The following is a 27705-nucleotide window of genomic DNA, read 5'->3' as shown; positions in this document are numbered from 1 at the left end:
CAACTAGCAAAGATTGATAAAGGTGTAGAGGGAATGCTGGTATTTTAAATGCAGGGGAAAAGGATGTGAGATGACTCTTGACAAGAAAATTGGTTTTGTGTGTCTGGATGGGGGAGAAATAGTAAGAGTATGGAATGGAAACAAGTTGTAGCTAGAGAGAAAAAAATATTTGAAATGAAAATAATGCAAGGAAAGAGGAAGGTAAAATGTGGTTAAAGGAGGGAGGGAAAATATATGAATTGAAATAGCTATAGTATAAAATCTAGTGACTTAATATTTGCAAACTTGATGGACAAGAATGTTAAAAATCTATGCAGGAAATAAAATATCGCAAATCATGGAGTAGACCACAGTGGATTTCATCTCCATAGCCTCTAGTATTTACCACTGTTTTTTTCTTTCTGGATCTGCCTCTGGAGATGTCATATGTTGACCCCATCTGAACTTTGGCAGCCTGTTCTGTACTTCCAGGGAACTGCTGTCCCAGGCTGCCTCTTTCAGTTGTTAATCCAGTCACTCTGCAATCAGCAGTCAGGTTTAAGCACCATAGGGCGGGTCCAAATCCCTCTTGGGGTCAGGGCTATTGTAGCTGTGGCTGCTTGGAAGGGTCTGCCTGAACAGGATGGTTGCTGCCATATGGAGGTTGGCTCAGCACCAGGATCCTAGCGGCTACTCTCTCAGTCCTCTCCCCAATGCCTCCATCCTCAGTGTCTCCTCAAGTCTCTCTAGTCCACTCTGCACCCCCCCCACCCCACCTTTGCCAGGGATCCACTGTTTGTGGCTATCTCCTTTGGTTGTTAATCTAGGCAATCAGTACTCAACAATCAGGCTTAAGCACAACATGGCCAGGGCAGAGAACCTCCTGGGGTCAGGGCTATTGCTTCCCCTCAGGCTGCTGCTGCTTGGAGGGGCATGGTCTGCCTAAGCATGATGGCTAGTGCCTTATGGTGGATGACTCAGCACTGGGATCCTGGCATCTACTCTCTCAGTTCACTCCCCAAAGCTTCAGTCCTTAGTCTGTCCTGAGGCGTCACCAGCCCACTCTGTCCTTGTCTTTGCCAGAGCCCAGGGTAAGTGGCTGCAAATGAAAATGTGTGTTTTGGCCCTTTAAATGGCTCTTGCATCTCCAGCCATCTGTCTCTGCATCCCTGCTGCTTTTCGCTGTTGGATGTTACCTGTGTACTTTGGGGGCTCTGGTGTGCTGGGCTGGGAATCCTAGCTTAGGATTTAGACCCCATTCTTCTCAGAGGGACCCAACCAGCCACTTAATTATCCCTCCAGTGATGCTGCCTGTGGGCACCTAGCCAGCCCTCTCGAGTCTCTAACATACTCCTTACCAGATAGGTTGTGCCAAAGCTCATTTTTCTGTCTGTCCGAGGTTATACGGCTGCTCTCTCACTACTGCTCAGTTGTTTGCTCCAGGTGGTTTCTCCGCATTTAGTTGTAATTCCAGATTGGCCCTGGGAGGAAGTCAGTGTGACTTCCATTCACTCCTCTGCCATCTTCTCATTTTACTGCTCATATTTTTGATCATCTTCTTTTTCTAAGTCCCTTTAACATTTCATATAGTAAGTGCTTGGTGATGATGAACTCCTTTAACTTGACCTTATCTAGGAAGCCCTTTATCTGCCCTTCCATTCTAAATGATAGCTTTCCTGGATACACTAATGTGGGATGTAGGTCTTTGCCTTTCATGACTTCAAATACTTCTTTTCAGCCCCTTCTTGCCTGCAAGGTTTGGGAAATCAGCTGATAGTTGCTTGCTCTGCTCTAGCCCCACTTTCTGTCATTTCCCTCACTTCCCACAAACATAGTGTGCCCTTTCAGGTCTTGTTTCCCAGGTTTGTGTACATTCTAGGATCCTTTGGGCCTCTCCAATGAACTCTTCTGTGAGACTGGGAGTTTCAAGAAACCCACCTTCACAACCCCTACAGATTTCTTCAGTCAGAGGTTTTGAGGCTTTATTTTCCACGCTGGAATCCTGGGTCGCTCAGTCTCACTCCCCAGTTGTTCCTCCCAGTTTATTCACACCCAAATTTGGGACCGCCCAGTCTGCCAGCCACTGCCGCCTTGCCACAGGCATCCTCTCCGCCCCACCTACCAGGCTGAATGAATGTTTCTTCTTTAACTCCTTGGTTGTTGAACTTCCATACAGTTCAATTTTCTGGCAGTTTTGGTTATTTTTTTGTTTCTAAATTTGTTGTCCATCTTTTGGTTGTGCGAGGAAGCAAAGTGTATCTACTTACGCCTCCACCTTGGCCAGAAGTCCTAATGCCCATATTTTTCTGATACACTGTACTGTTCTCTTGTTCATGAAGGAGTGAAGTTTATGCATCCTTGCCATGTTCATTTGAAGAGGACTGTACCAATGATGTGTACAATGAATAGTTTGGGTTAGGCGGGTGTAAACTAAAAGATTTTACTGAAAACTAGGCCAAAGTTCAGGTCATGGGGAGGATTCACTTATCTCTGAACTTCTGAAATAATTAATTGAATTTATAATTAACAGAACAGGAAGAAAATGTATTTAATATAGTAGTGAATATTCCTCAATTAGTATTATTATTCCTTACAGAGAAACACACATTTAAATAGAAGTCCTTAGAAGAATAATCTCATTTAGATTTAAGTTTAAAGGATCACACTATTTATTATAAATGTCTGCCAGTGTGCACTACACAAGGGTAGACCCCTCCCCCCAAAAAACAGAATCTACTTATATAAAAAAATTCTGTATTTATTCTTACATGTTTAAGCTTCAGTCACCTTCAAAGTACCCTCCATTTGATGCAATGCACCTATCGAGACGTTTTTTCCACTGCTGAAAACAGTGTTCAAACTCATCCATTTGATTCCTTTTAGTGCTTCCACCATTTTTTGTTTCTCCTCTTCCACATCAGCAACATGTTTCCCTTTAGGACCTTTTTTATTCAGGGAAACAAAAAAAGAGGCACTCAGTGCGAAATCATGTGAATAGGGAGGATGGGCACAAGGGTCATGCCTGTTTTTAGTCAAAAACTACTGAATGCTCAGCACAGTGTGAGCAGATATGCTCATAAATCATCCATCATAAAATGGGCAAATGTATTCAAGGAGTTTTCATAAAAAATTCACTAAAGCTGAATGCAGCCACAACAATGCCAGCTGGTACACTGATACAGATGGGTTCCTAGAACACTCACCTAGTGGGGGAACCCTGTACTACAAGGGGCCTGCCCTCCAGGAGAGAATCTGTTTTTTATAGCAGTTCCCCCTTGTATCACCAATCAACCAGTATTTACTCTGGTATTGAAGTAACACAGCATAATGGTCTTCAACAAAATAACAATTACTAAGACATTTATCTCCTTTCACAAAGCAAATCAAAAGGAATGACAAATGAAATAAGCAATTTAAATTTTGAGAAAAGGGGTACATCTTATAGTAAATAAATTGCAAAAATAAAGTTGCCAATAATATAAATTTGTCAATTTGTTATAATCTATATAAAAAAGGCCATGAGACACAAAATTATTAGACTGCAGTCTTAAAATAGTTGATGAAATCTAAACTTTAACAAAAACCCACTCAACTCTGTCTCTATTAAAACAAATATTTTATGTAAGAAAGATTACCCTTTAAATATCTATATACATATTTCCACTTAATACTGTTAATCATACCCAGTTATATTTATTTAAATAAAACTTAAATAAAAATGAAAACAGCCCAAAGTGCTGATTTCATACCATAAAACATCAGTATTTTAAATCACGATATCTGGGTGGTACATTGAATACACCGGTTCCTTAAACAACATTAACAAGCATATTTTTAAGAATATATTTCATCTATAGTCAGGTAAAGCTTTATTAAATGGTAAACACTTAAAAGTACAGAAATGCAAGTTTCAAAAACAAATACATTCAGAAGATCTGTTGCTCAAATAGTATTTTTTCAAAACCAGGTGGAGGAGTATGATAAAATTCACTGAACTGGCAATCCAAAATTGCACTGTCATCAACTAGAGATAGAAAAAGAAAATAAATAAGTTAGAAGAAAATACCTTTAATTTTTGTGAATAATTAAAAATAAACTGTTTCCAAAATATGATAGTATCAATAGGCGAAAAGAATAAATGCATCTACTCTCCAGGTTACGAAACATAATCCTATTGGGTAAAAATGTCCACAATGAAAAACAAAATCTGTGTATCAAAACATTATCATCAATAATTATTAACATTATTAATATAAGTATTAGTTATTATCAATATTATTATATGTCTGTACATGGTACGCCCATAATTTTAATTTTTCTTTATTTACCAATTTTCTAAACTGCATACTACTGACATTTATTATTTTTTAAAAGATCCATTACTTTTTTTGAAAATTACTTTTTTCATTTTGATAAAATTATAGATTCATAGAAAGTTGCAAAAATAACATAAAGTCTCCAGTGGTAACACCTTATATAACTACAGTACAATATGAAATCCAGAAAATTGACATTGATACTATACTGTCAACTAGACTTCAGGGCTTATTTAGCATCTACATGTTTTTACCAGCATTTACCCAAAAGAAATGGCTGCATATGGCTATACAAAGACTTGTACATGAAATGTTTGTAACAGCTTTATTTTTAACAGCCAAAAACTAAAAACAACCTAACACAAATGAAAGGAAACACAAAAACTAAAAACAACCATTAACAGATGAAAGGAAATACAAATTGTGATAAATCCACAGAATGAACTACAGTATTTGGCCACACACACAAAAAAGACTGAATTATTGTTACTACATATTGTTAACGCAACATGAATGAATCTTAGAGTTATTATACTGACTCAAAGAAGCCAGATAAAAACGAATACAAACTATATGCTTCTGTTTATTTAATACTCTAAAAATGCAAGATAATCTGCACTGACAGAAAGCAGATCAGTGGTTGCCTGACTGGGTCGGGGGTGGGGAGAGGTGAGCAGAAACAATTATAAGGGAGCAGAAAAAAACTTTGAAGGTTCATAAATAAGCTTGCTATCTTGACTGTGGTAATGACATCGGTGATCACTTTATAGCTATTGTCAAATCGCACAGATATATTTAATGAACATTACTAAATACTTTAATAATAAATGCTGAAAAAAGTTAAATACTGGATTTGACATTTTTGAAGGTATTAGTGATTTTCACAAGGGTTATTTCAGTGAAGTGGTGGTAAAGGCAGCCAAACTGGGTTGAAGAACAAATGAATGATGCAATACAGTGGTATAAGCTATTCTATAAGAAATGCAGCCATATAGAAGGATAAACATAGGGCTAGTGAGGGGTATGAGTTTAAGGGAGGGTTTTTTCACATGAGAATGACTCAGAATGTTTATAGGCACTGAAAATAGAAGTTGATGACATGAGATACAGATGAAATAGCTGAAAAACTGAAGCCCAGAGTTGGAGAGTTTGAAATATAAACTATAGACTGTTTTCTGAACATGAAGGATACCGCTTCCTCTGAGAAGGGATTAAAGGAGGCAAGATTGGAGTAGACCCAGAAAAGCTTCAGGAGGGTAAGGGAGGGAAGGTGGAATTCCCTCTTGATACTCTGTTCTCTATAAAGTAGAGGGCAAGGTCATCTGCAGAGAATTGAGTAGGAAATTGAAGAAGTATAGTGAAGGTCTGGATGTCTAGAGATGTAAGGAATTGCCAAAAATATTGAGAATTTAGATTACCCTGGAAGTAAACTTTGCCATGACTCTTGTCTTGAGGGTTATACAGTTTTTTCTTTCCATAGACTGAGTGTACGAACAGACCAAATGAATGGCTGGAATGATATACATTTAGGGATGGCCTGGAGGACAAAGATAAGGGAACTTAAGTTTTCTTTTTATCTGTGATAGTATCAGACTGTTAATGTATTTTATTCAATTAGATTGATTTATCAATTCCAATTTATAAAATATACTTTATATAATTTACTATCTGTAACTATTACATTAAAAATAATGCAAAATCAATGAAACAATTTATATTGATAATTTTACTTGCTACTCATTTGAATAAACCAGTCATTCTACTAATATTTATTTCACTTCTCAGGCTAAACTATTTTGAGTATTAAGTTACATTTCCTTTTATTTAAGTAAATAAAGGAATGGACTTTAGGCTTGCCCAATATGGAACAGAACAGAATGAAGAAACAAGAATTCAAAAAAACGAGGACAGGCTTAGGAACCTCTGGGACAACTTTAAATGTTCCAACATCTGAAACATAGGAATGCCAGAAGGAGAAGAATAGGAAGAGCAAGAAATTGAAAACTTATTTGAAAAAATAATGAAGGAGCTTCCGACCAAGATGGAGGTGTAGGTGGACACACTGAGCCTCCTCCCACAACCAAAAGGACAACAACTTAAAAACAAAAAAGAACCAGAACTGACAGAAAATCAACTGCACAGAAGTCCGACAACCAAGGAGATAAAGAAGAAACATCCATCCAGACTGGTAGGAGGGGCGGAAACGGGCAACCGGGGTGGAGAGGACTTGAGGCAACGTGGACGGGCCCAGAGAGGTGGTGGATTGTGGAACAGGGCAGGCCAGCCTGCAGCTAGCAGACCCCTCAGCCCCACATTAGCACATAGATAAACCAGGAGGAACTGCGGGGGAGCGAAACAGACTGCGCAACCCAGGGCTCCAGCTCGGGGAAATAAAGCCTCAAACCTCTGATTGAAAACACCCGTGGAGGTTGGGGCGCCAGCAGGAGAGACTCCCAGCCTCACAGGAGAGGTCATTGGAGAGACCCACAGGGGCCTAGGGTGTGCACAAGCCCATCCACTCGGGAATCAGCACCAGAGGGGCCCAGTTTGATTGTGGGTAGTGGAGGGAGTGACTGAAAGCCAGCAGAGAGTGGAGCAAGCCCCACTGCTCCCTCTCGACCCCTCCCCCACGTACAGCGTCACAGCACAGCAACCAGTGTTACCCCACCCAGGTGAACACCTAAGGCTCCGCCCCTTTACATAACAGGCCCACCAAGACAAAAAAAAATGGCCTAAATGATAGAACAGATCAAATCTCCAGAAATAATACAGCTAAGCAGCGAACAGATAGCCAACCTATCAGATGCACAGTTCAAAACACTGGTAGTCAGGATGCTCACAGAATTGGTTGAATTTGGTCTCAAATTAGATGAAAAAATGAAGGCTATGCTAAGAGAAATAAAGGAAAATGTACAGGGAACCAATAGTGATGCAAAAGAAACTGGGACTCAAATCAATGGTGTGGCCCAGAAGGAAGAAAGAAACATCCAACCAGAAAAGAATGAAGCAACAAGAATTCGAAAAAATGAGGAGAGGCTTAGGAACCTCCAGGACATCTTTAAATGTTCCAACATCCGAATTGTAGGGGTGCCAGAAGGAGAAGAGGAAGAACAAAAAATTGAAAACTTGTTTGAACAAATAATGAAGGAGAACTTCCCTACTCTGACAAAGGAAATAGACTTCCAGGAAGCTCAGGAAGCTCATAGAGTCCCAAAGAAGCTGGACCCAAGGAGGAACACACCAAGGCACATCATAATTACATTACCCAAGAATAAAAAGAGGGAGAGAATCTTAGAAGCAGCAAGAGAAAAGGACACAGTTACCTACAAAGGGGTTCCCATAGACTGTCAGCTGATTTCTCAAAAGAGACCTTACAGGCAAGGTTTCTTTTGAGAAATCAGAAAAGAGAAACTTTACAGGCAAGAAGGGGCTGGCAAGAAGTATTCAAAGTCATCAAAGGCAAGGACCTATATCCAAGATTACTGTATCCAGCAAAACTATAATTTAGAATGGAAGGGCAGATAAAGTGCTTCTCAGATAAGGTCAGGTTAAAGGAGTTCATCATCACCAAGCCTTCATTATATGAAATGTTAAAGGGACTTATCTAAGAAAAAGATGATGACCATAAGTATGAACAGTTAAATGACAACAAATTCACATCAACAACTGAACCTAAAAAAGAAACCAAACTAAGCAAACAACTAGAACAGGAATAGAATCACAGAAATGGAGATCACATGAAGGGTTATCAGCAGGGATGGGGAGGAGGTAAAAGGTACAGGGAAAAACCAGCATAAAAGGTAGGTACAAAATAGACACGGGGGAGGTTAACAGTAATATAGGGAAAATAGAAGCCAAACAACCTATATGTATAACCCATGGACATGAACTAAGGGGGAGGGAATGTGGGTGGTAGTGGGTGTGCGGGGCAGAGGGGATTAAAGGGGGTAAAATGGGACAACTGTAATAGCATAATCAATAAAATTTTTAAAAACTTATCAAAATTGGTGAGTTTTTGTGTAGCCTTCTTAATATTGAAGATGGGAGAAAATATACAACATATTTGGCATATTATACTTTATTATTTCAAGAAAGGTAAAACCACAATCAAAATACAAAAATAAGTTGTGCAGTATATGGAGAACGTGTTGTGAGTGATTAAATGTATCAAAAATAGTATGAGAAGTTTTGTGCTGATGATTTCTTGCTAGATGATGCTCCACGGTCAGGTAAATTAGTTGAAGTTGACAGCGATCAAACTGAGAGATTAATTGAGAATGGTCAACATTATATCACATGGGAGACAGCTTATATACCCAAAATGTCCAAATCAATAAAGTTATTGGTGAAAATAAAAATGTGCCTTTTATTTTACATAAAAAACCCCCATATGGACGGTTTGGCTAATCTAATTTTTTCAGACACAATCTAGAAATTATTAAAGAAATATTAAAACATAAAGAATAAAAAAATATTTTCAAATAATGGAAACATGGATATTGCTAAAAACTAACAAGCAAAATATGTCTTTAACATTAATCAGGATCTTCAATAGTTGGTTTTGCAAAATATAACAGTATCGCAAATAATACTGCTATGCTCAAAGCATAAATACTTTTCACAACACTTGCAAAAATATTTTGATAAGCAACTTGTTTTGGATGCATAGCGCCTAACACATTTTTTTGTTTTTCTGCTTGTTGAGGGAGTCGTTATCTAGTACATCATTAGAATTTCCCTTTGTGTTTGAAACTGATGAAATTTCAGATGCAGAGCCTTGTGCACACCTGTAGAGATTTCTGAATACCTTTTTATTTGTTCAGACACTCACTGCATTACAAGATTTCTAATAAATACTCTGAGCCTTATTTCATATTGCTGTTCAGAATATGAATAATCTGAGCGTTTATTCCTGCAATATTCAAAATTGTGTAGAATATAACCATACGCCATCTTCTGGTGTTCTTGGCCACATTATATGTGTCTATCTTTTGGTCCACAGTGTCAAGTCCTGACTTCGTTTGGTTGTAATATTCCATTATATCAGGCTTTTGTGAATCTAAATTTACGGTGTCATAGAAATGCATACTTGAAATTAAATTTACATTTTATCCCTTTTTGGGTATATGAGACTCTATCATTCTCATCATTGGACTTGAGTAGCATTCACTAAAGTTCCTCAACATCTCTTGGATTATTGAATCAATGTATTTTTCTAGCCATTTTAAATGGTAAAAAAAATAAAATAAGACAATGACTTTGAGTTTGTGGAAACAATACACAATTACATCAACACTGACTACAGAGTTCACGGTATCTCTCGGATATAATTTATATTGAACGTGCACCCTTATGAAACATGTATTATAAGCAGACTGACTGCTTAAATGTTATGGCTTAACATTAGTTACATACAAACAAGCAGCTAGTCATGATCTCAACCCTATGCACTGAATAAATGTAACAATATTTAAGAAAAAAGTTTGAATCAGATCACCCACATCCTCCACAGGAGTGAAGGGCCCCTACACAAAGTTGCACAGAGTCACTCCCTTTAAGCTCCAGTGTGGGAGCAGCAGATTAAAAGGCATCAGAGGCATACAGGGAGGAACTAAATTGGCTAGCATCAGAGGGAGAGCTGGGGGACAGCTTTCTCCAAGACAGAAGGGCTGGAAGAGGCCATTGTTCCTTTTCTGAACCCTCTTCCACCCTCACACAGCCAGCAGGTGAATGCCATTTCTGAGACTCCATCAACCTGGCTTACACTGTTTGCCCCGACCCTGATGATTCCTTGAAGCCCACTCCACCCAACTTTTAGGGCCCAACCAAGGTGTTTCCAGTGGCTTTTTCATATAAATGGCTTGTGTTGGCCTGCACTTCAGATTTTCCTAAATTTTCTCAAGCAAGCAACATCTGGCTTCAGTGAGTAACCCCTTTCTAAATTGCCCCAGGCCTGGTACCAGCATCAGTTAGCCTTGGATCATAGCATGGCCTCACCTGGGCTCCTCCAAGCCCAGAAATGTAGCAGTGATCTGTAGACTGCTTTGTAACTTATGCTGTGTAACCCTGACAGAACACAGTTGGTGTTTAACCTTGGACATGCCAACAGCCATCAAGGCTCAACTACAAGAAGAGGATATACACAGCCCATATAGTGGACACACCTGGAGTACCCAGCTTGGATAACAGCAGAGGCTATGCCGCCAGACTCTACAGGACAGTAGGTGTCCTACAGAGTCTGGCGGCCAATCTACCAAGCCTGGGAGATGTAGCTGCTCTATCTAATATATAAAAACAAACACAGTGAGACTGCCAAAATAAGTAGATGAAACATGGCCCAAATGAAAGAACAGAACAAAACTCCAGAAAAAGAACTAAAGAAAATGGAGACGTGCAACCTACTAGATGTAGAATTCAAAACATTGGTTATAATGATGCTCAAGGACTTATTGAGGACCTCAACAGCATAAAAAATCCAGTCAGAAATGAAGGATACACTAATGGAAATAAAGAATGATTTACAGGGAATCAACAGTAGAGTGGATGAAGCCAAAAATCAAACCAACAATTTGGAATATAAGAAAGCAAAAAACAGCCAATCAAAACAGCAAAAAGAAAAAAGAATACAAATAAAATAAGGATAGTATAAGGAACCTCTGGGACAACCTCAAGCATACCAACATCTGCATAATAGGGGTGCCGGAAGAAGAAGACAGAAAGCAAAGATTTGGAAACCTATTTGAAAACATAATGAAAGAAAATTTCCCTAACTTGGTGAAGGAATAGATATACAAGTCCAGGAAGCAGAGAGAGTCCCAAACAAGATGGACCTAAAGTGGCCCACTCCAAGACACATCATAATTAAAATGCCAAAATGTAATATAAAGAGAGAACCTTAAAAGCAGCAAGAGTTACCTACAAGGGAGCACTCATAAGATTGTCAGCTGATTTTTCAAAGAAACTATCCGGGCTAGAAGGGATTGGCAAGAAATATTCAAAGTGATAAAAAGCAAGGACCTATAACTAAAATTACTCTGCCTAGCAAAGTTACCATTTAGAATCGAAGGAAAGGTAAAGAGCTTTCCAGATAAGAAAAAGGTAAAGGAGTTCATCATCACCAAACCAGTATTATACGAAATGTTACAGGATCTTCTTTAAGAAGAAGAAGATAAAAAATATGAACAATAAAATGGTAATAAATATACATCAGCAATTGAATCTAAATAACAAAATAAACAAACAAGAAACGGAAACAGAATCATGATATAGAGAACATTTTTATGTTGCCAGATGGCAAGGGCGTTGAGGGGATGGGTGAAAAAGGTGAAGGGATTAAGAAGTACAAATTGGTAGTTACAGTATAGTCATGGGGACATAAAGTACATCTTTCGCTATAATAGAATAGCCAAAGGACGTATCGTTAGGACTCGTGGACATGGATGTGGTGTGGGGATTGCCTGAGGGAGTGAGGGTGGGTGCAGGGTCAAGGAGGACAAAGGAGGAAAACTTGGGACAACTGTAATAGCATAAACTATAAATTATAATGAAAAGTACAGTTTTTACATGTAAAGATGCAGAAGGTAAAATCATTGAAAAGTAATTTTTTAGAGAAAAGAAGACTAATAAAAACCTTAGTTAAAACATAAAACACAGGCTTTGGTTGTTAATATCATATTGTTAAATATTTACATGTGTAATTGCTTACTTTTCTGACATCCCAAACAGTAAGTTCTCAATAACATTGCTAATTTTCTAGGAAATTATTACAAAAAGTTAATAATTAGTTTTTATTAAGGCTCAAATCTAAGAACTTAAATAGAGTAGTTAAATGAGAAAGTACTTTTAGATTTACTAAAACCATAGACAGAAAAATCATGTATCTGTTTATTTAAAGTTAGTAACATAAAGAAAATAAAGCAGGATAGAGTGATAAAGTCATTCTGGCTACTTTTTTTAAGAGATACCTTATTTTTTAGATATACACATGAAATATTTATGAGTAAAATAATTTGTCTCAAAATAATCCAAGGAGGGGAGGTCAAAAACAGTGGGAGTGTTGGGGTTAAATGAAATCTGATTGGCTACAAGTTAATAATTGTTTGAAGATAGGTGATGGATACATGAGGGTTCATTATATTATTCTCTTTATTTTTAAACATTTTTGAAATTTTCTGTAATAAAAATTAAAGTAATTAAGTGGTATAGAATTATCTCTAAGTAACCCAATTCTTATAAGACATACTTGTACAGAAACTATACTTACAAACCTTTTCTTGGGAATAAAAACCTTCCTTAGTCCTGCAACAGGACTGTGTTATCCTGCTGAACACATTCCCAGTAACAAAGTCCTTAGCAAAAGTTAACATATATCAAATAATATTTACAAATATTTTAGCTTACCATAAACAACTGGATACACTGTCCCTCTTATACCTGATGCTGGACAATGCATGTTTTTTCCATTCAAATATACATTTAATTCTACATGGTCATATGTAATACCCTAGAAACAAAAGGAAGTATTTTAAATGGTAAAAATATAATGTTTCATAAAAATCTGACCAGTCAGAAAGTACTTATTGTGGAGCCTGGTACACAAGATAATTAAATAGAAAGTCCCAATAGCTTTCCTTAAGGGCTTACAATTTGGTAGACTTCTACTTGAACTGAGCTAAAAAAAATGGTGGTGATTATGTGGGGCTAGGGTAGGTAAAATCCCAAGAGTCCACATCAGAGGTAAAATAAATGATACCTGTTTAAATCCTAGTATTACATTTAGATAATCTGGATTTTATATTTTGGATGTTTAGGATGATATAATACTGGCATACTGTCAACAGAGAGACCTTAATTTGATCTAAAGTGGGGGAAACCATAAAGTTTTCACCATTAGGGCTTACTGACTTTCATTGTTCTCATGTTGTTAAGTGTCTTTATATAATTTATTTCCAAAAAGAAACCATACATTTCTGTATTTCTTTGCCTTGGTTTCAGATATGTCAAGTGTATTATCAAAGTAAAGCTTGGACTTATAACTAATATACAGTTGACCCCAGAACAATACGGTTTGCACTATACAGGTCTCTTATATACAGATTTTCTTTAATAAATACATCTAGTATTTTCAACCCATGGCTGGGAGTATGTGGAGGGTAAACTGTATGCATTGATCTATGCCATTTTATATAGGGGACTTGGGCATCCATGGATTTTGGTATCCATGGGCAGTCCTAGAACTAGTCCCCATGGATACCGAGGGACAACTAAATGTTGGAGAAGTCAAAAGTTATATGTGGACTTTTGAATGTGCAGGGGGTTGGTGCTCCTAACCTGTGTTGTGCAAGGATCAGCTATAATTGGTAATCACTATCAAGTTGAAAAACAGAAATACAACAGTTCAAAAGATTTTTAAAAATATTGGAATAAAAATCATAATAAATAACATTATTATTTTAAATATTTTATTTATTTGTTTTTAGGCAGAGGGGAAGGGAGGGAGAAGGAGAGGGACAGAAACATCAATGTGTGGTTGCCTCTTGAATGCCCCCTACTGGGGACCTGGCCACAACCCAGGCATGTGCCCTGACTGGGAATCCAACCAGTGACCCTTTGGTTTGCAGGCCAGCGCTCAATTCACTGAGCCACACCAGCCAGGGCAATAACAATTATTATTATCAAAATGCTGGGAAAGTTAGATACCAATCACTATTCTAGGCACTTCATATTTATTCATTTAATCCTCACAACAAGTAAGGTATTATTATTGTCTGCATTTTACAACTACAACACAAAGAGGTTAAATAATTTACCTAAAGCTACACAGCTAGAAAGTGGCAGAGATGGGATTTATACCTTATATAGTATTGTTTTGGAATACTTATTCTTAACTGGCATGTCATTTTAAACTTTAAAAATGCTCTTTAAAACCTAATACAATCATTACTGACTGATGACAAAAAGAGAGCTTTCCTTGAAAGAATTCAGAATAGACAGCAGAGATTTTTCAACAGAGAAATGATCACAGACCAAGCAGCAACCACTTCAAGGATTTCTGACTGTAGAAAAACTTTATCAATTTAAAAAGATAAGGAGTAGTTACATTTATATAGTCCTAAAATTATGAAGGCAACCGTGAGGATGATGTGGCCCCTGGTGAAAATGAGTTTAACATCCCTGATCTAGTCTTTACTCCCCTGCTTTTGGCAAAGGCTCAGATAAATCAATGTGTTAAAATAGTCTCTTCAAATCTTAGCAAAACCAAGGTTAAATAATAACTTATTAAAAGATAAGGAATACTGATTAATATTAATATTCCTTATTAAAAGATAAGGAATACCTGGCTGGTATGGCTCAATGGATTGAGCACTGGCCTGCAAACTAAAGGGTTGCAGGTTCAATTCCCAGTTAGGGCACAGGCCTGGGTTTCGGGCCAGGCCCCCCAGTAGAGGGCATGTGAGAGGCAACCACACATTGATGTTTCTTTCCCTCTCTTTCATCCTCCCTTCCCCTCTGTCTAAATATAAATAAATAAAATCTTTAAAAAAAAGCTAAGGAATTTTGAGAAAGATAAACTGATTGCCTTTGTTTCATTTCAGTTTCGGTATTTAAATATAATCATAAAGACAACTGATAGCTGGGATTAGCTTTTTAAAGGAAGAGGTCTGTTTTCATTTAAAAAACAAAAACAATTACAAAAAAAAACACAAAGTGTTACTCTTTATAGGACTGCAGGAAATTTTAGCAGTTCAGACCAGGTCCTAACCCAGGCACCCATCACCACCTGGGTGCAACATAACCTACAGCAAGTAAGCAAGCTTTAAACACAAGCCTCCAGCATAAGAGCAAAATCCCAATACATACCAATACCAAAGAAAGGAGTGAGAAAAGATGTAAGAACCCCAGCTGCCACCAGCAGCATTTGGTTCAAGTGTCTTCTAACTTAATCTGTCTTTTTATATGATTTAGACCACAGGTGTCAAACACAAGGCCCATGGGCTAAATCCAGCCCTTCATCTTGTTTTATCCAGCCTGGCACTTTGTTTGTACCTGGTGGCAGCTGAACTCCTTGCCCCTAGTTAAGGAGCAGTTACATTTATACAGTCCTAAAATTACATTCGGCCCTTTGAAGGCAACTGCGAGGCTGATGTGGCCCCTGGTGAAAATGAGTTTGACACCACTGATCCAGACATTAGGTTTGATTTTGACATAATGATACACTTACCAATAATTGTGTGCAGGTTTAGTGAACAAACTCTGAAATTAAACTGCCTGTATTATAACCCTGGGATCACCCTGTAAAAGGAGTTACTTCTTCTAATCTATAAAATGGTGATCATGATACTACTTATTTCATAGGGTCATTTATGAAGATTAAACAATTTAATCCTTGACAAGCAACTAAAACAGTGCCTGTCCCATGATAAATGCTAGAGAAGTGTTTATCAAACTTCTCTAAAATTAAACTGAAAAATGCAATTTTAGAATGTAATTTGCATTTTTCAAAATTATTTATAAAAGGAAAAATAAACACAAACTGTTTCAGTTATGCCTTCCTACTGCTATAGTAGGCCATTGATACATGATTATTGTATGAATATAATCATTTGGTTGGATCTTGATAGCTTATTCTTCTTGATTTCTCCTCAGAGAATGGCGTATGACTGAAATTCTACACATATGAGAATTTTTCCTATTTTATAATCTAGTCCACTTTTCCAATGACACTTTCAGCAATTTGATAAAATTCATTCTCAAGTGTTTGAACTAGGAAGATAAACTTAAAATGGTAGGGTAATGTTTTATTTTTCTTGATTCTGCATATATTTCAGCTTTTTTAGTCCTTTTATCAAAAGGGCATGAAAAATCAAAGTCTAATTTAATAATGCTGACAGATGAAAAATGACATTCTTAAATCTGGCCATTTGTGGTATCAGTCATTTCAATGAATGAAAATAGAAAGACCAGAATAACAAACAAAAGTGCAGTACATTAACAGAGAAAAACATTTGCTACAGATTATCCTTTCTCATGTTGAATTTTATCTGTTAATGTAAACAGGCTGACAGCATCAACTTGACTTCAAGATTCTCTCATAAGAAATAACCATTTGAATAATGGTGTTCCATATTATGAACATCTGGCAATGATCTACAAATACAGAACTAACTATTCAAACAGAACATGGAAAAGCATATTAAAAAGAAAAAGTTTATGCCTTTTGTCTTCTTTTGTTCTTAGCCAATTTAGGGGAAAAACACTTTAACAATTTACCTATTTAGTAACCAAGTGTTCCTTATATTTTTTTGGGGGGTTGGGGTTTTTTTTTGCAGAAAATCTTAATTTCCACATCTTTCTTCATTCTCTCCAAAATACTGTGTATTTAATTCAATAACCTGACTTTACCTTGTCTGTGTCACATTATTATTGGAAAATTTCAAACATTATTTAGAGATTCCTTTCAACTTGGGACTAGAGCCAGGAGCTCACAGTTCTGTGTATAAGGGCACCTTTGTTAAAGGAGACCTAAAAGAGCCTGAACTCAGTGTATATGGTTCTTGGATAACACCTTATGAGAGGAAGTATCTGGAAAAGACAGAAAGCAATCTTTGTTTTGTTTTGTTTCAAATTATTTTATTATTGTTCAAGTACAGTTGTCTGCATTCCCCCTGACCCAGCCATCCATACCTCCCTCCCCTGATTCCACCCCCTCTTGGTTTTGTACATGCGTCCTTCATAGTTGTTCCTCAAACCCCTTTTCCTCCCATTATCCCCTCCCACCTCTCCTCTGGTTACTGTCAGATTGTTCTTAATTTCAATGTCTCTGGTTATATTTTGCTTGCTTCCTTGTTTGTTTTGTTGATGAGGTTCCACTTAAAGGTGAGATCATATGGTATTTGTCTTTCACCACCAGGCTTATTTCACTTAGCATAATCCTCTCCAGTTCCACACACATTGTTGCAAAGGGTAGAAGCTCTTTCTTTCTTTCTATTGCATAGTATTCCATCCTATATATATACCATAGTTTTTTGATCCATTCATTTATTGAAGGGCATTTAAGTTCCTTCCAGGACTTAGCTATTGTAAATTGTGCTGCTATGAACATTGGGGTACATAGGTTCTTATGGACTGGTGGGTGTCTCAGGGTTCTTAGGATATTATCACAGCATTGGAACTGTGGGGTCAAAAGGCACTTTCATTTATATTTTTCTGAGGAAATTCCATTGTTTTCCACCACAGTGGCTGTACCAGGCTGCACTCCCACCAACAATGCACTAGGGTTTCCTTTCCTCTACATCTTCTCCAACACATGTTGTTTGTTGACTTATGGTGGCCATTCTCACCATGGTGAAATGGTATCTCATTGGGGTTTTAATTTGCATCTCTCTGATGGCTAGTGATGCTGAGCATCTTTTCACATGTCTCTGGGTCCACTATATGTCTACCTTGGAGAAGTGTCTGTTCAAGTCCTTTGCCCATTTTTTAATTGGGTTGTCTGTCTTCCTGGAGTGGAGTCATGTGAGTTCTTGATATGTTTTGGAGATCAAACCCTTGTCCGAGGTATCATTGGCAAATATTTTCCCATGTTGTTGGCTCTCCTCTCATTCTAATGCTGTTTTCTTTAGTGGTGCAGAAGCTTTATATTTTCATAAGGTCCTATTTGTTTATTCTTTCCTTTACGTCCCTTAATCTGGGGGACATATCAGTGAAAATATTACTGCATGGAATATCTGAGATTTTCCTGCCTATGTTTTCCTCTGGGACTTTTATGATGTCATAACTTAAATATATTTAAATCTTGTATCCACCTTGAATTTATTTTGTGTATGGTGTAAGTTGGTGACCGAGTTTCATTTTTTTGCATGTAGCCGTCCAGCTTCCCCAACACCATTTGTTGAAGAGGCTATTTTTGCTCCATTTTATGCTTCTGTCTCATTAGTCAAATATTAATTGACCATAGAGATTTGGTTTATTTCTGTGCTCTCTACTCTGTTTCATTGGTCTATGTGTCTGTTCTTATGCCAATACCAGGCTATTTTGATTACAGTGGCCTTGTAAAACAGTTTGATATCAGATATTGTGATGCCTCCTGCTTTGTTCTTCTTCATCAAAATTGCTGCAGCTATTTGGGGTCATTTATGGTTCCATATAACTTTTTGAAATGTTTGTTCCTATATCTGTGAAATATGTCATTGGTATTTTAATAGGGATTGCAATGAATCTACAAATTGCTTTGGGTATTATGGCCATTTTGATGATGTTAATTCTTCCCATCCATGAACATGGTACATGCTTCCATTTGTTTGTGTCTTCCTTAATCTCTTTCTTCAGTGTTGTGTAGTTTTCTGAGCATAGGTCTTTTACCTCCTTGGTTAGGTTTATTGCTAGGTACTTTCTTTTCCTGGTTGCTATATCAAATGAGATTTTTTATCTGATTTCTGTTTCTGATGTTTCATTGTTGGTATATGAAAATGCCTTTGATTTCTGAATATTCACTTTATATCCTGCTGTTTTACCAAATTCACCTGTTAGGTTGAGTAGTTTTTTAGTGGAATGTATAGGATTTTCTATGTACACTATCATGCCATCTGCAAACAATGACAGTTTCGTTTCCTCCTTTCCAATTTATATGCCTTTTATTTCTTTTTCTTGTCTGATTGCTGTGGCTAGGACTTCCAGTACTATGTTGAATAGGAGTGGTGAGACAGGGCATCCTTGTCTTGTTCCTAATCTTAAGAGGGAAAGCTTTTAGTTTTTGCCCAATGAATATGATGCTGGCTATAGGTCTCTCATATACGGCCTTTATTATGTTCAGGAATGCTCCCTCTATTCCCATTTTGCTGAATGTTTTTATCATAAATGGGTGCTGTACCTTACCAAATGCTTTCCCACATCTATTGATATGATCATGTGATGTTGTCTTTCCTTTTGTTTTGTGATGTATTACGTTTATTGATTTGTGAATATTGTACCATCCTTGTATCCCTGGGTTGAATCCCAGTTGATCATGGTGTATGATCTTTTTAATGTATTGCTGGATGTGGTTTGGCAATATTTTGTTAAGGATTTTAGCATGTATGTTCATCAATGATATTGGCCTGAAGTTTTCTTTCTTTGTTGTGTCTTTATCTGGTTTTGGGTTTAGGATGATGCTGGCTTCCTAAAAAGAGTTTGGGAGTCTCCCATCATTTTGGATTTTTTGGAATAGTCTGTGAAGTATATGGGTTAGCTCTTCCTTACATGCTTTGTAGAATTCTCCTGTGAAAGCATCTGGTCCAGGGCTTTTGTGTGTCGGGAGTTTTTTGATTACTGCTTCAATTTCGTAAGCTGTTATAGTCTGTTCTGGCTTTCTGCTGCTTCTTCATTCAGTTTGGTAAGATCATATTTTTCTAGGAAATGTCCATTTCACCTAGGTTTTCAAGTTTCTTGGCATATAGTTTTTCATAGTAATTTCTTACAATCCTTTGTATTTCTGTGGTAACAGTTGTAATCTCTCCTCAGAAAGGGATCTTTGGATAACATTTTCAATAGGGTGGCCTTGGGAAAGCCTTAAGACAGAAGCGTTCAAACTTTTGCTGTCTTTGGGCCACACTGGAAGAAGAAGAGTTGTCTTGGGCCATATAAATATACAAACACTTGCTAAAATTGATGAGCAAAAAAAGTTCATGCATAATTTTCATGGTATCCACCACCACCACAGATAAGCAAAAATGTTCTCACATAATAACCCTAATTATGCAGCGGCCCATTCGATAATGTTTTAAAATCATCGAGTGGGTCCCAAGTTTGTGATCACTAGTACAGAAAATGTACATATCTAAGTAATAAAACTAAGTAATATTTTTAAGTAAATTGACGATTTTGAGTTGGGCTGCATTCATAGCCATCCTCAGCCATGAGTATGACTCCCCTGTATTAAGATTTCAAGTCCATTTCTTTGAAGGGTTCTGAATGTGAAGTAAGTTTATTAAGATTAAGTTTAATGAGGACCAACACTTGGGATAAATTGCTGTAATTCCTTAACAGAGGTTCCTAACAAATTAAGCAATAAATGTCAAAATTTTCTCTAGGAGACCTCCAGCTGCAAAAATACCTACTATTTCCTAATTAAAGGGTGAACAAACTTTCAAAATTGTGGGTTAAGATTTCCCTGATGTGAAGATGCAGGAAATGTTGATCAGCTACTTATCTGTTATTAATTCTCCTGAATATAAATAAGGTCTTACACTGATATCCCTCACCAGTAACAGCCATAAAAAGAAAATAGTTTGGTAAGGCATCCACACCAAGTGCTCTCCTTAGAAAATGTAGATATAATCTCAGTGCTTTGTAATTCAAACCACACACTCCCAGGCAAAAGTACATATACTAAAAGCAGTTCAGGTGTAATAATGTACAGTGGAAGACAACTCCACAAGAAAACTCACCACCACGTCTCCCTCCTGTGGAAGGCTGTTGGCTGGCAGTCTGTTTTTCTCCTCATTATTGTGGTACAGAGCTCCATCATTTCTCATTACCAGACTGTGCACATCTCGGCCAAGAGGAATCTGATTCAAGTTAACTTTCTGAGTTGCGACACCAACACCCCAGATTCCTAAAAATATAATGATATTCCTAAAAATATAATGAACTATTTGTTGTTAATCTTTTTTCCTCCCAAGAAATCTTTAAAAAGTAGTTTGCAAATTATACTATGTTCTCTGCAGACTTAGTATAGCCTAGGAGATAAGAGAATGGGCTCTAGAGTTGTACTGCCTAGGTTTAAATCCTGATGTAGCTATATCATCTTTGTTAAGTTACTTATTGTCTCTTTGCTTAGTCACCTGTGCATTGTGGACTCCAAGAATACTTACCTTACAAGGTTATTATAAGACATAGTGAGATAATTCAAGTGAAGCACTTGGAATGGTGTATGTGCTCAAAAAAATGGGTAAATAAAGCAGAGAGTAAATATTTAAAAATATATAGCTTTTTCATATTATTTTTCTCTAAAAAGGATTTTTTAGAAGCTACACATTGAATTCAAATGGTGTGGGGTTCTATTTCTAGCACTACCTTGCAGAGTGGGAAATTATTATTTTTAGTTTTTGCATCTATAATATGTGACACATAATATATGACTTGGTCAATATCATGGAGAGGAGAAAATTATTGATAAAGTGTAAAATCATTTTCTTATCCAATTCTTAAATCAGTGAATTTAAAGACTTTTGGCCTAAGCTGACTTTTAAAGCAAGCAGCTCTCCTCTTAACCAGCCAAACAGAATACCTAGATCTCTGGATTTTGTCTCAAACTGTCTCCTTCCAGTTCTTATTAAAATCAGGACAGATTCTATAAACAGAAGAAGATATGAAGACCACCTTATCAATCAATTTTTCTGGATTGAGTGAGACCATCAAAATGCTGCATGTCTGAACTTCACTGTATCGTCCTCTTAAATAATTTGACTATTATAATTTATCCTCCAAAGTGGGACAATTTTAAGGGTAACAAATAAAAACATAATTAATTTCAAAGGACAACAGTTCTAATAGAGTTATAGAGTCTCCTTACTGCTAAAGAACTGTGCATGCTGTAATACACTTTGGCACAACTGTCTCAAGCTTTCTTTGAGATCAATGCTACAAACCCCGGCAGCACATTTATCCTAGGGATAACATCCTTTACAGAAAATTCACATAAAAATTGTGTTAGATTTAAGGCTCAAGAAAATATTTGCTTCTCTTGAAAAAAGGTATGTTATACTTTAAAAGATCACAGTAACCAGAGACATTTTGCAGCCAGTGAACCAACGTATAATAACAACTAAATGGAGGACAAATTATATTTATTGTATATGGAGGACAAATTATATTTATTGTATATGGAGGACACTTAAGAAAATCAGTATTTAAAATGAATTAGAAAACAAGGTCCAGAGGAATGTTTTATATCATTCAAGCCAATCGGGTAAGAGTAGGATTGATATACTCCACTCTAGTTTTCCTATGTGTACCTACATTACTCATGCTATATTTTACTAGAAGTTTCTTCATAATAAAGCTTTAAAAAAATTTTTCCCTATATTCAAAAATGTCACAAGTTAACTGATTATTAGCTATAATACTCATGTAGAATTGTTATATAATTCAAGAAACTCCATAAATTTTTAAAGAAAGCATAGACTTTAGACTTCTGTCAGAATTCTTCATCTGCTGATTACTTCAGACAAGAGTGATTCATGGTATCATAACAAGAGTAAGCCAGGCGGTGAGGGACAAATACCATATGATCGCACCTTTAACTGGAACATAATCAACAAAAGAAAAAAGCAAACAAAATATAACCAGAGGCATTGAAATTAAGAACATTGTAACAATAGCCACAGGGGAGTGGGGAGGGGATAGTGGGGAGAGGGGTCTATAGGAGCTACTATAAAGGACACAAGGACAAAATCAAGGGGGAGGGTAGAGGTGGGGGAGGGAGGTGGGACTGGCTGTGGTGGGGTGGAGGGAAGGGGAGAAAATGCAGACAATTGTAACTGAATAAAAATAAATTAATTAATTAAAAAATAAAGAGAAAAAAAAGAGTTAAGAGAAAAATTCAGGATCATAAGATTGATCTTATTCTAAGATAAATAGTATCCACACCTTATATGGTCAACCAAATGAAATAGTTCACGTAACTGCCATTAATAATTAATTTATATTTGTAATAGTGTTAGAGCCTGACAGTGATCTAGTATATCCTGTCTTTAAAACACTTTCACAAAACAGCTCATATAGATGAGAAAACTAATTTAATTAACTAATTAAAATAGAATCACACAATAAGAGGTGAAAGAAAATGTCTTCTAAGTTTAGAGCTTTTTTATTACCTCATTAATCCTTTTCATATATTGAAAATTACTCCTAATATTTTGAATAATTAGGACTTTTAATAATAAAGTAGCATTATACCAACCTGTGGACTGGATTTTGAATTCAAAGTAGCTTTTGTTTTGATGTAAAGGTGCACTGGCTAAACAACCTCCTGTTCCACATATTCTTCTTCCATTTTTTACAATAACAACATCTGTTCCTAAACAAAAAATTCAGACACTGTGTAAAGTTTTGTATTTTCTTATTCAACAATTAAGGTTAATTTCTGTTTCACTTTTTTTTTTAAGGATTTTATTTATTTATTTTTAGGCAGAGAGGAAGGGAAGGAGAAAGAGAGGGAAACATCAATGCATGGTTGCCTCTTGCGCACCCCCCACTGGGAACTGGCCTGCAACCCAGGCATGTGCTGACTGGGAATTGAACCAGAGACCCTTTGGTTCACAGGCTGGCGCTCAATCCACTAAGCCACACCAGCAAGGGCTCTGTTTCCCTTTTAACTCCTGGTCTACAAAAAACAAGAACACTATGTGTACTCTGAAATATGGAAATAATAAATTACATTAAAATATTTAATTCACTATTTTTTTCCTGAGAGAACATTTATACTTAATATTCACTTGTAGCTAGAAATCCTGTTTAATTAGGTAGTTTCAAACTCTGAATTACGCAGAATATGTAAAATACTTTAAAAATAGAAATAGACTTTCTTTAATTTTTAGCCAATGAATAGATTTGATAGTTTTATAAATCTCTTAATTGAAATAAAAGCATAAACACTTAGAAAGTTTGGTAAATTGGTATAATTTTCAATTCAATCCAAATGAATTAAAACAATCTACTAAAAACTGGCTGAATATCTACTAGGTACAAAGTACTATGCTAGTGCATTAGTCAAGTAGTATACAGAATATGGACAGAAACAGTCTTTGTTCTTGAAATAGCTAACACTGAAAAATGCTAATTTTAGGATCTTAAAAATGTTTATAAGATAGCTGCTGTCAATCATATTGCAAATATGTAAAAAAGGTTTTAACATCACTAAAAGCACTTTATTCTCATAGAAATTTTTAGTTCAAATACCATTTGATAAATGAGACTGAGAAAATTGTCTCTTTTTTTTAAGGTAAAATATTGACATCCTTATTCTATTATTCATCCATTTATGTAATATGCATTTATTGAATACCTTTTATACAGGCATTGAGCTAAGAGCTATGGGAAATGCAAAGAATAAAAGGTAGACTTGTCTTCAGATTTCATTCTGGTAAAAGAAATATCAAAAATCAAAGTAGTAAGTATACAAATTAATGTTTTAGTGGCTATTACAAGTTACTCACACATAATAATAATTTACAAAGACTTCACTTAATATTCACAATAACCCTTCAAATAGGCATAAATAATCTAATTTCAGATAAGTACACAGAATCTCAGAGAGGTTAAGTAAATTGAACAAGACCAAACAGTTAATAAATGGTACAGGTTTATTTAGCACCCAGCATGGCTCTAAGAATATCTGTTATGGTAAGCCTTGTGTACAAAGCAGTCTTCCTTTAAGATAGATTCAAAGAAAATGTTATTAGTCTTCAGAAATAAGAAATACTATGATCTATAGGGATGACTGAAATAGTTTGCAAAGATAAAGAAGGTAGCATCACCAAATAGTTCACAGGTAAATTATTTCTGTTAGGGAAAAGTACAATTGAGTTTGAATTGCTCAATTGACTTTCTAGACTGATTCAATTTTCTTTGGTTAGGTCTATGTGTCTAAAGCCTGAGAGAAAAATTTCATGTATTCTATAACCCTGGCCAATCATTATAGCTTCTCTCAACTTGGGAGAAGCCAAAAGTATCATTGCTTTTATTGTGCAATAGTTCTCATCATCCATAGTAAATGGAACCCAGTGAAATTTTTCAACTAGTGAACTTCTACTCCCATTAAGTACAAACAACTCAGTGCACTGTATGTTTCCTTTAGGCACTGAGAAAAATTCTCTCTTGATAATGTAAGCCCAATACCAATTCTTTTCTAAACCTTGATTAGGTTAAGAATGTATATCAGGGAACATGAAGAGAATTAATATTACTCTAATATGTAAGAAATATCCTGTAATACCGAGGCATGTGACTTTCAAGATCTGTGGCCAGCATTACCACTACAGTGATAATAAGTGTATAAGGTAAGCAGATCTAGCTATTAGAACTACATGGGACTCCTACTGAGGGAGTTAAATAAAACTAGGGTACAGTAACGAAAAGTATGAGCAGGGAGGCAGTTATCCCATCAACTCACTATTGAGTTCATAATTAAATAAAAATTATTTGTGACAAATGCATAATAGATATGCAAAATTTCACCACCAATCACAATTCTAAATTTTCAGATTCTATCATAGACACTCTCTTAAATAATGTAAAACTAAAATCCTTTCATGATTATTAAAAATTTAATAGCATTCATTTTTTTCTCATTATGTTAACCTCCAAATTCTGAGTAAGTACCTTTAGAAATATTTTACATCTGGCTTCAAAATATACCTCCAGCAGTTTGAACTGGAGAGCACCCAGGGCCCAGCTCTTCCCTGATGACAAAGACCATGTAGAGCTTGGCATCTAGCAGATGCTCAGCAGATAACTGATATACAAATGAATGAATAAATATGCTCTGCTAAGCACTTTGGAGTGGACATGTAGCATCTGTTTTCCCTTTTCCAAAAGCCCTTCCTCTGGAGATCAAAACAGTTCCAAAGAAGCTGACTCAATTTCTTGTCTTCAGGGATACAGCTTTGACCTAGGTTAGGTCAATCAGTGTGTTCCACATTTCTTGACCACAGTGATTGAGTGAAAAATGGTTATATGACCTAAGCCACTAAAATCAGAGATAGTCTCGGGACTTTTGCAGAAAATGAAGGTGTAAAGACACTCTCTCATTCTTGCTGGACCTGAATGAGGAAGCCCAGGGACCTGCTGCAAGTCATCATGGAAGCCAGTCTTCAGGGAAGAGAAGGAAAGAAACCCAGTCCTTGGCAGCAGAGTCTTTCCTGAAGCTAGAACTGCTTTTGTACTTTTTTCAGTTACATGTAGCAATAGATTTCACTCATTGTTTACACAATTCTGAGTTATAGTTTGTGTTACTTGTAACTGAAAGCATCCTAAGTGAAACACATTTTAAAGAATTATGCAAATAAATGGTATTTTTTTCTTAACTGGCAATGCTCTGTGGTTCCCATATATACTAAAATCTTCTAATATCAAGCTTCTACCGTAGATACCTTACTATCTTGGATATCATCCTAAGGTCTTAAGTTAATGGAAGTATCAGAAGACCCTCAATACAATATAGCCTACTCTCAGCTGGAACCACAAAACCAAATCTGAGCACAGTATTATTCTCTAACTTCAATATCATTTCATATCTCCAAGGCACTCTGCTAGGTAGAGATGTTTTATAGAGAGAGATATTCAGAGAACATTATGGAGTGCTTGTGAATCATTAGGAAATTATTTTAAGCATATTCCACTTCTTTAAATACAAAGATATCCAATATTTGGCTATGGAATTTGTGTAGTTTCATTAATTAGAAATTCAAGGCAAAATTGAGTACAATCAGAGCACATATAAACATTGCCAAAGAGTATGGTTTTAAGAAACATCAGACATTTACGAATAAGTGTCATCCTTTTCAAAGTAGCTACTTTGGGAGATATTCATTTCCGAAAAGTCAATTCACAATTAAATACAGAACCTTCTGTATTTAATATTTGCATTTTTGCAAATATTTACAAAAACTATGCCACAGAAAATGACAAAGGAGGAATTCCAAATGGTTTTAAGCAATGCAACATCACCAAAATAAGTGACAACTTTGAAAGGGAAAATATGCATTTGGATATAAAATGTACAGACTGTTTTAAAAACAAGCAATCACATTCTGTAGGTTAATACAACCTTTCACATATCCAAATACATGCATACTTGCTCAGTGTGCTTCTCATATTTTCAACTTAAGGTGAATTTAGGGTTGAAACATACTCCTAACTCAACAAGTCTTTCCTTTCTTTTTTGTTATTCAATTTCTAAAAATCAGGTTTCTTCTATGATTGAAGAATTTGAACTTACTGGAAGAATGGTTAAGAACATATTTCATGCAGGTAGAAAATTTGGAGATGACATTATTCTACTGAAAGGTGCTAAGCAGCTTGGAAAAAGTTAGTTGAATGAGTTGACCAGCACTTTAAAGAGAAGAAACCAGAGAAAAGGAATGCTCCAAAGAGCAGACTGCAGTAAATCTAAGTTTGGTAGTAGATAGAAAGAGCTAAGGTTGATCATAAGCTCCAGCAACTACACATGGTTTCCTTTACTGTGTTTCCAGCAATGCCTGCCACCTGATAGTAGCTCAGTAAATGTCAGTTGAATGAATAGATGAAACGGAAACATTTTCTGTGGGAAATTGCAGGATTTGAACATCTCTGTCTTAAACGATGATGGATAAGACATAATTTAAAAAGATATACATACATACCTACATACATTTATGTAGTAAGGTTCTGT

At 36.2% G+C, this 27705-nt stretch overlaps 1 protein-coding gene across 3 annotated transcripts in view; it reads right to left on the bottom strand.

Moving 5' to 3' along the window:
- Positions 1 to 386: 386 nt before the first annotated feature.
- Positions 387 to 27705, bottom strand: part of SPRYD7 (SPRY domain containing 7) — a 28561-nt gene continuing 1242 nt past the window's right edge. The window contains exons 2-5 of one of the 3 annotated variants that reach the window (XM_024569884.4): positions 23236 to 23352; positions 20720 to 20886; positions 12696 to 12798; positions 393 to 4003 (exon numbers count right to left, since the gene is read on the bottom strand). In XM_024569884.4, coding sequence (XP_024425652.1) covers positions 3906 to 4003; positions 12696 to 12798; positions 20720 to 20886; positions 23236 to 23352 — 485 coding nt within the window. In that variant the 3' untranslated portion in view covers positions 393 to 3905. Of the gene's footprint in view, positions 4004 to 12695; positions 12799 to 20719; positions 20887 to 23235; positions 23353 to 27705 lie in introns of all 3 variants that reach the window. The other 2 variants (XM_024569871.4, XM_024569877.4) reach the window with 2 other exon arrangements.

This window comes from Desmodus rotundus, chromosome 13, assembly GCF_022682495.2.
Source record: "Desmodus rotundus isolate HL8 chromosome 13, HLdesRot8A.1, whole genome shotgun sequence".
Lineage (NCBI taxonomy): Eukaryota > Metazoa > Chordata > Mammalia > Chiroptera > Phyllostomidae > Desmodus > Desmodus rotundus.
The sequence above is the reverse complement of the archived record's forward strand: the minus strand, read 5'-3'. Positions and strand labels throughout refer to the sequence as shown.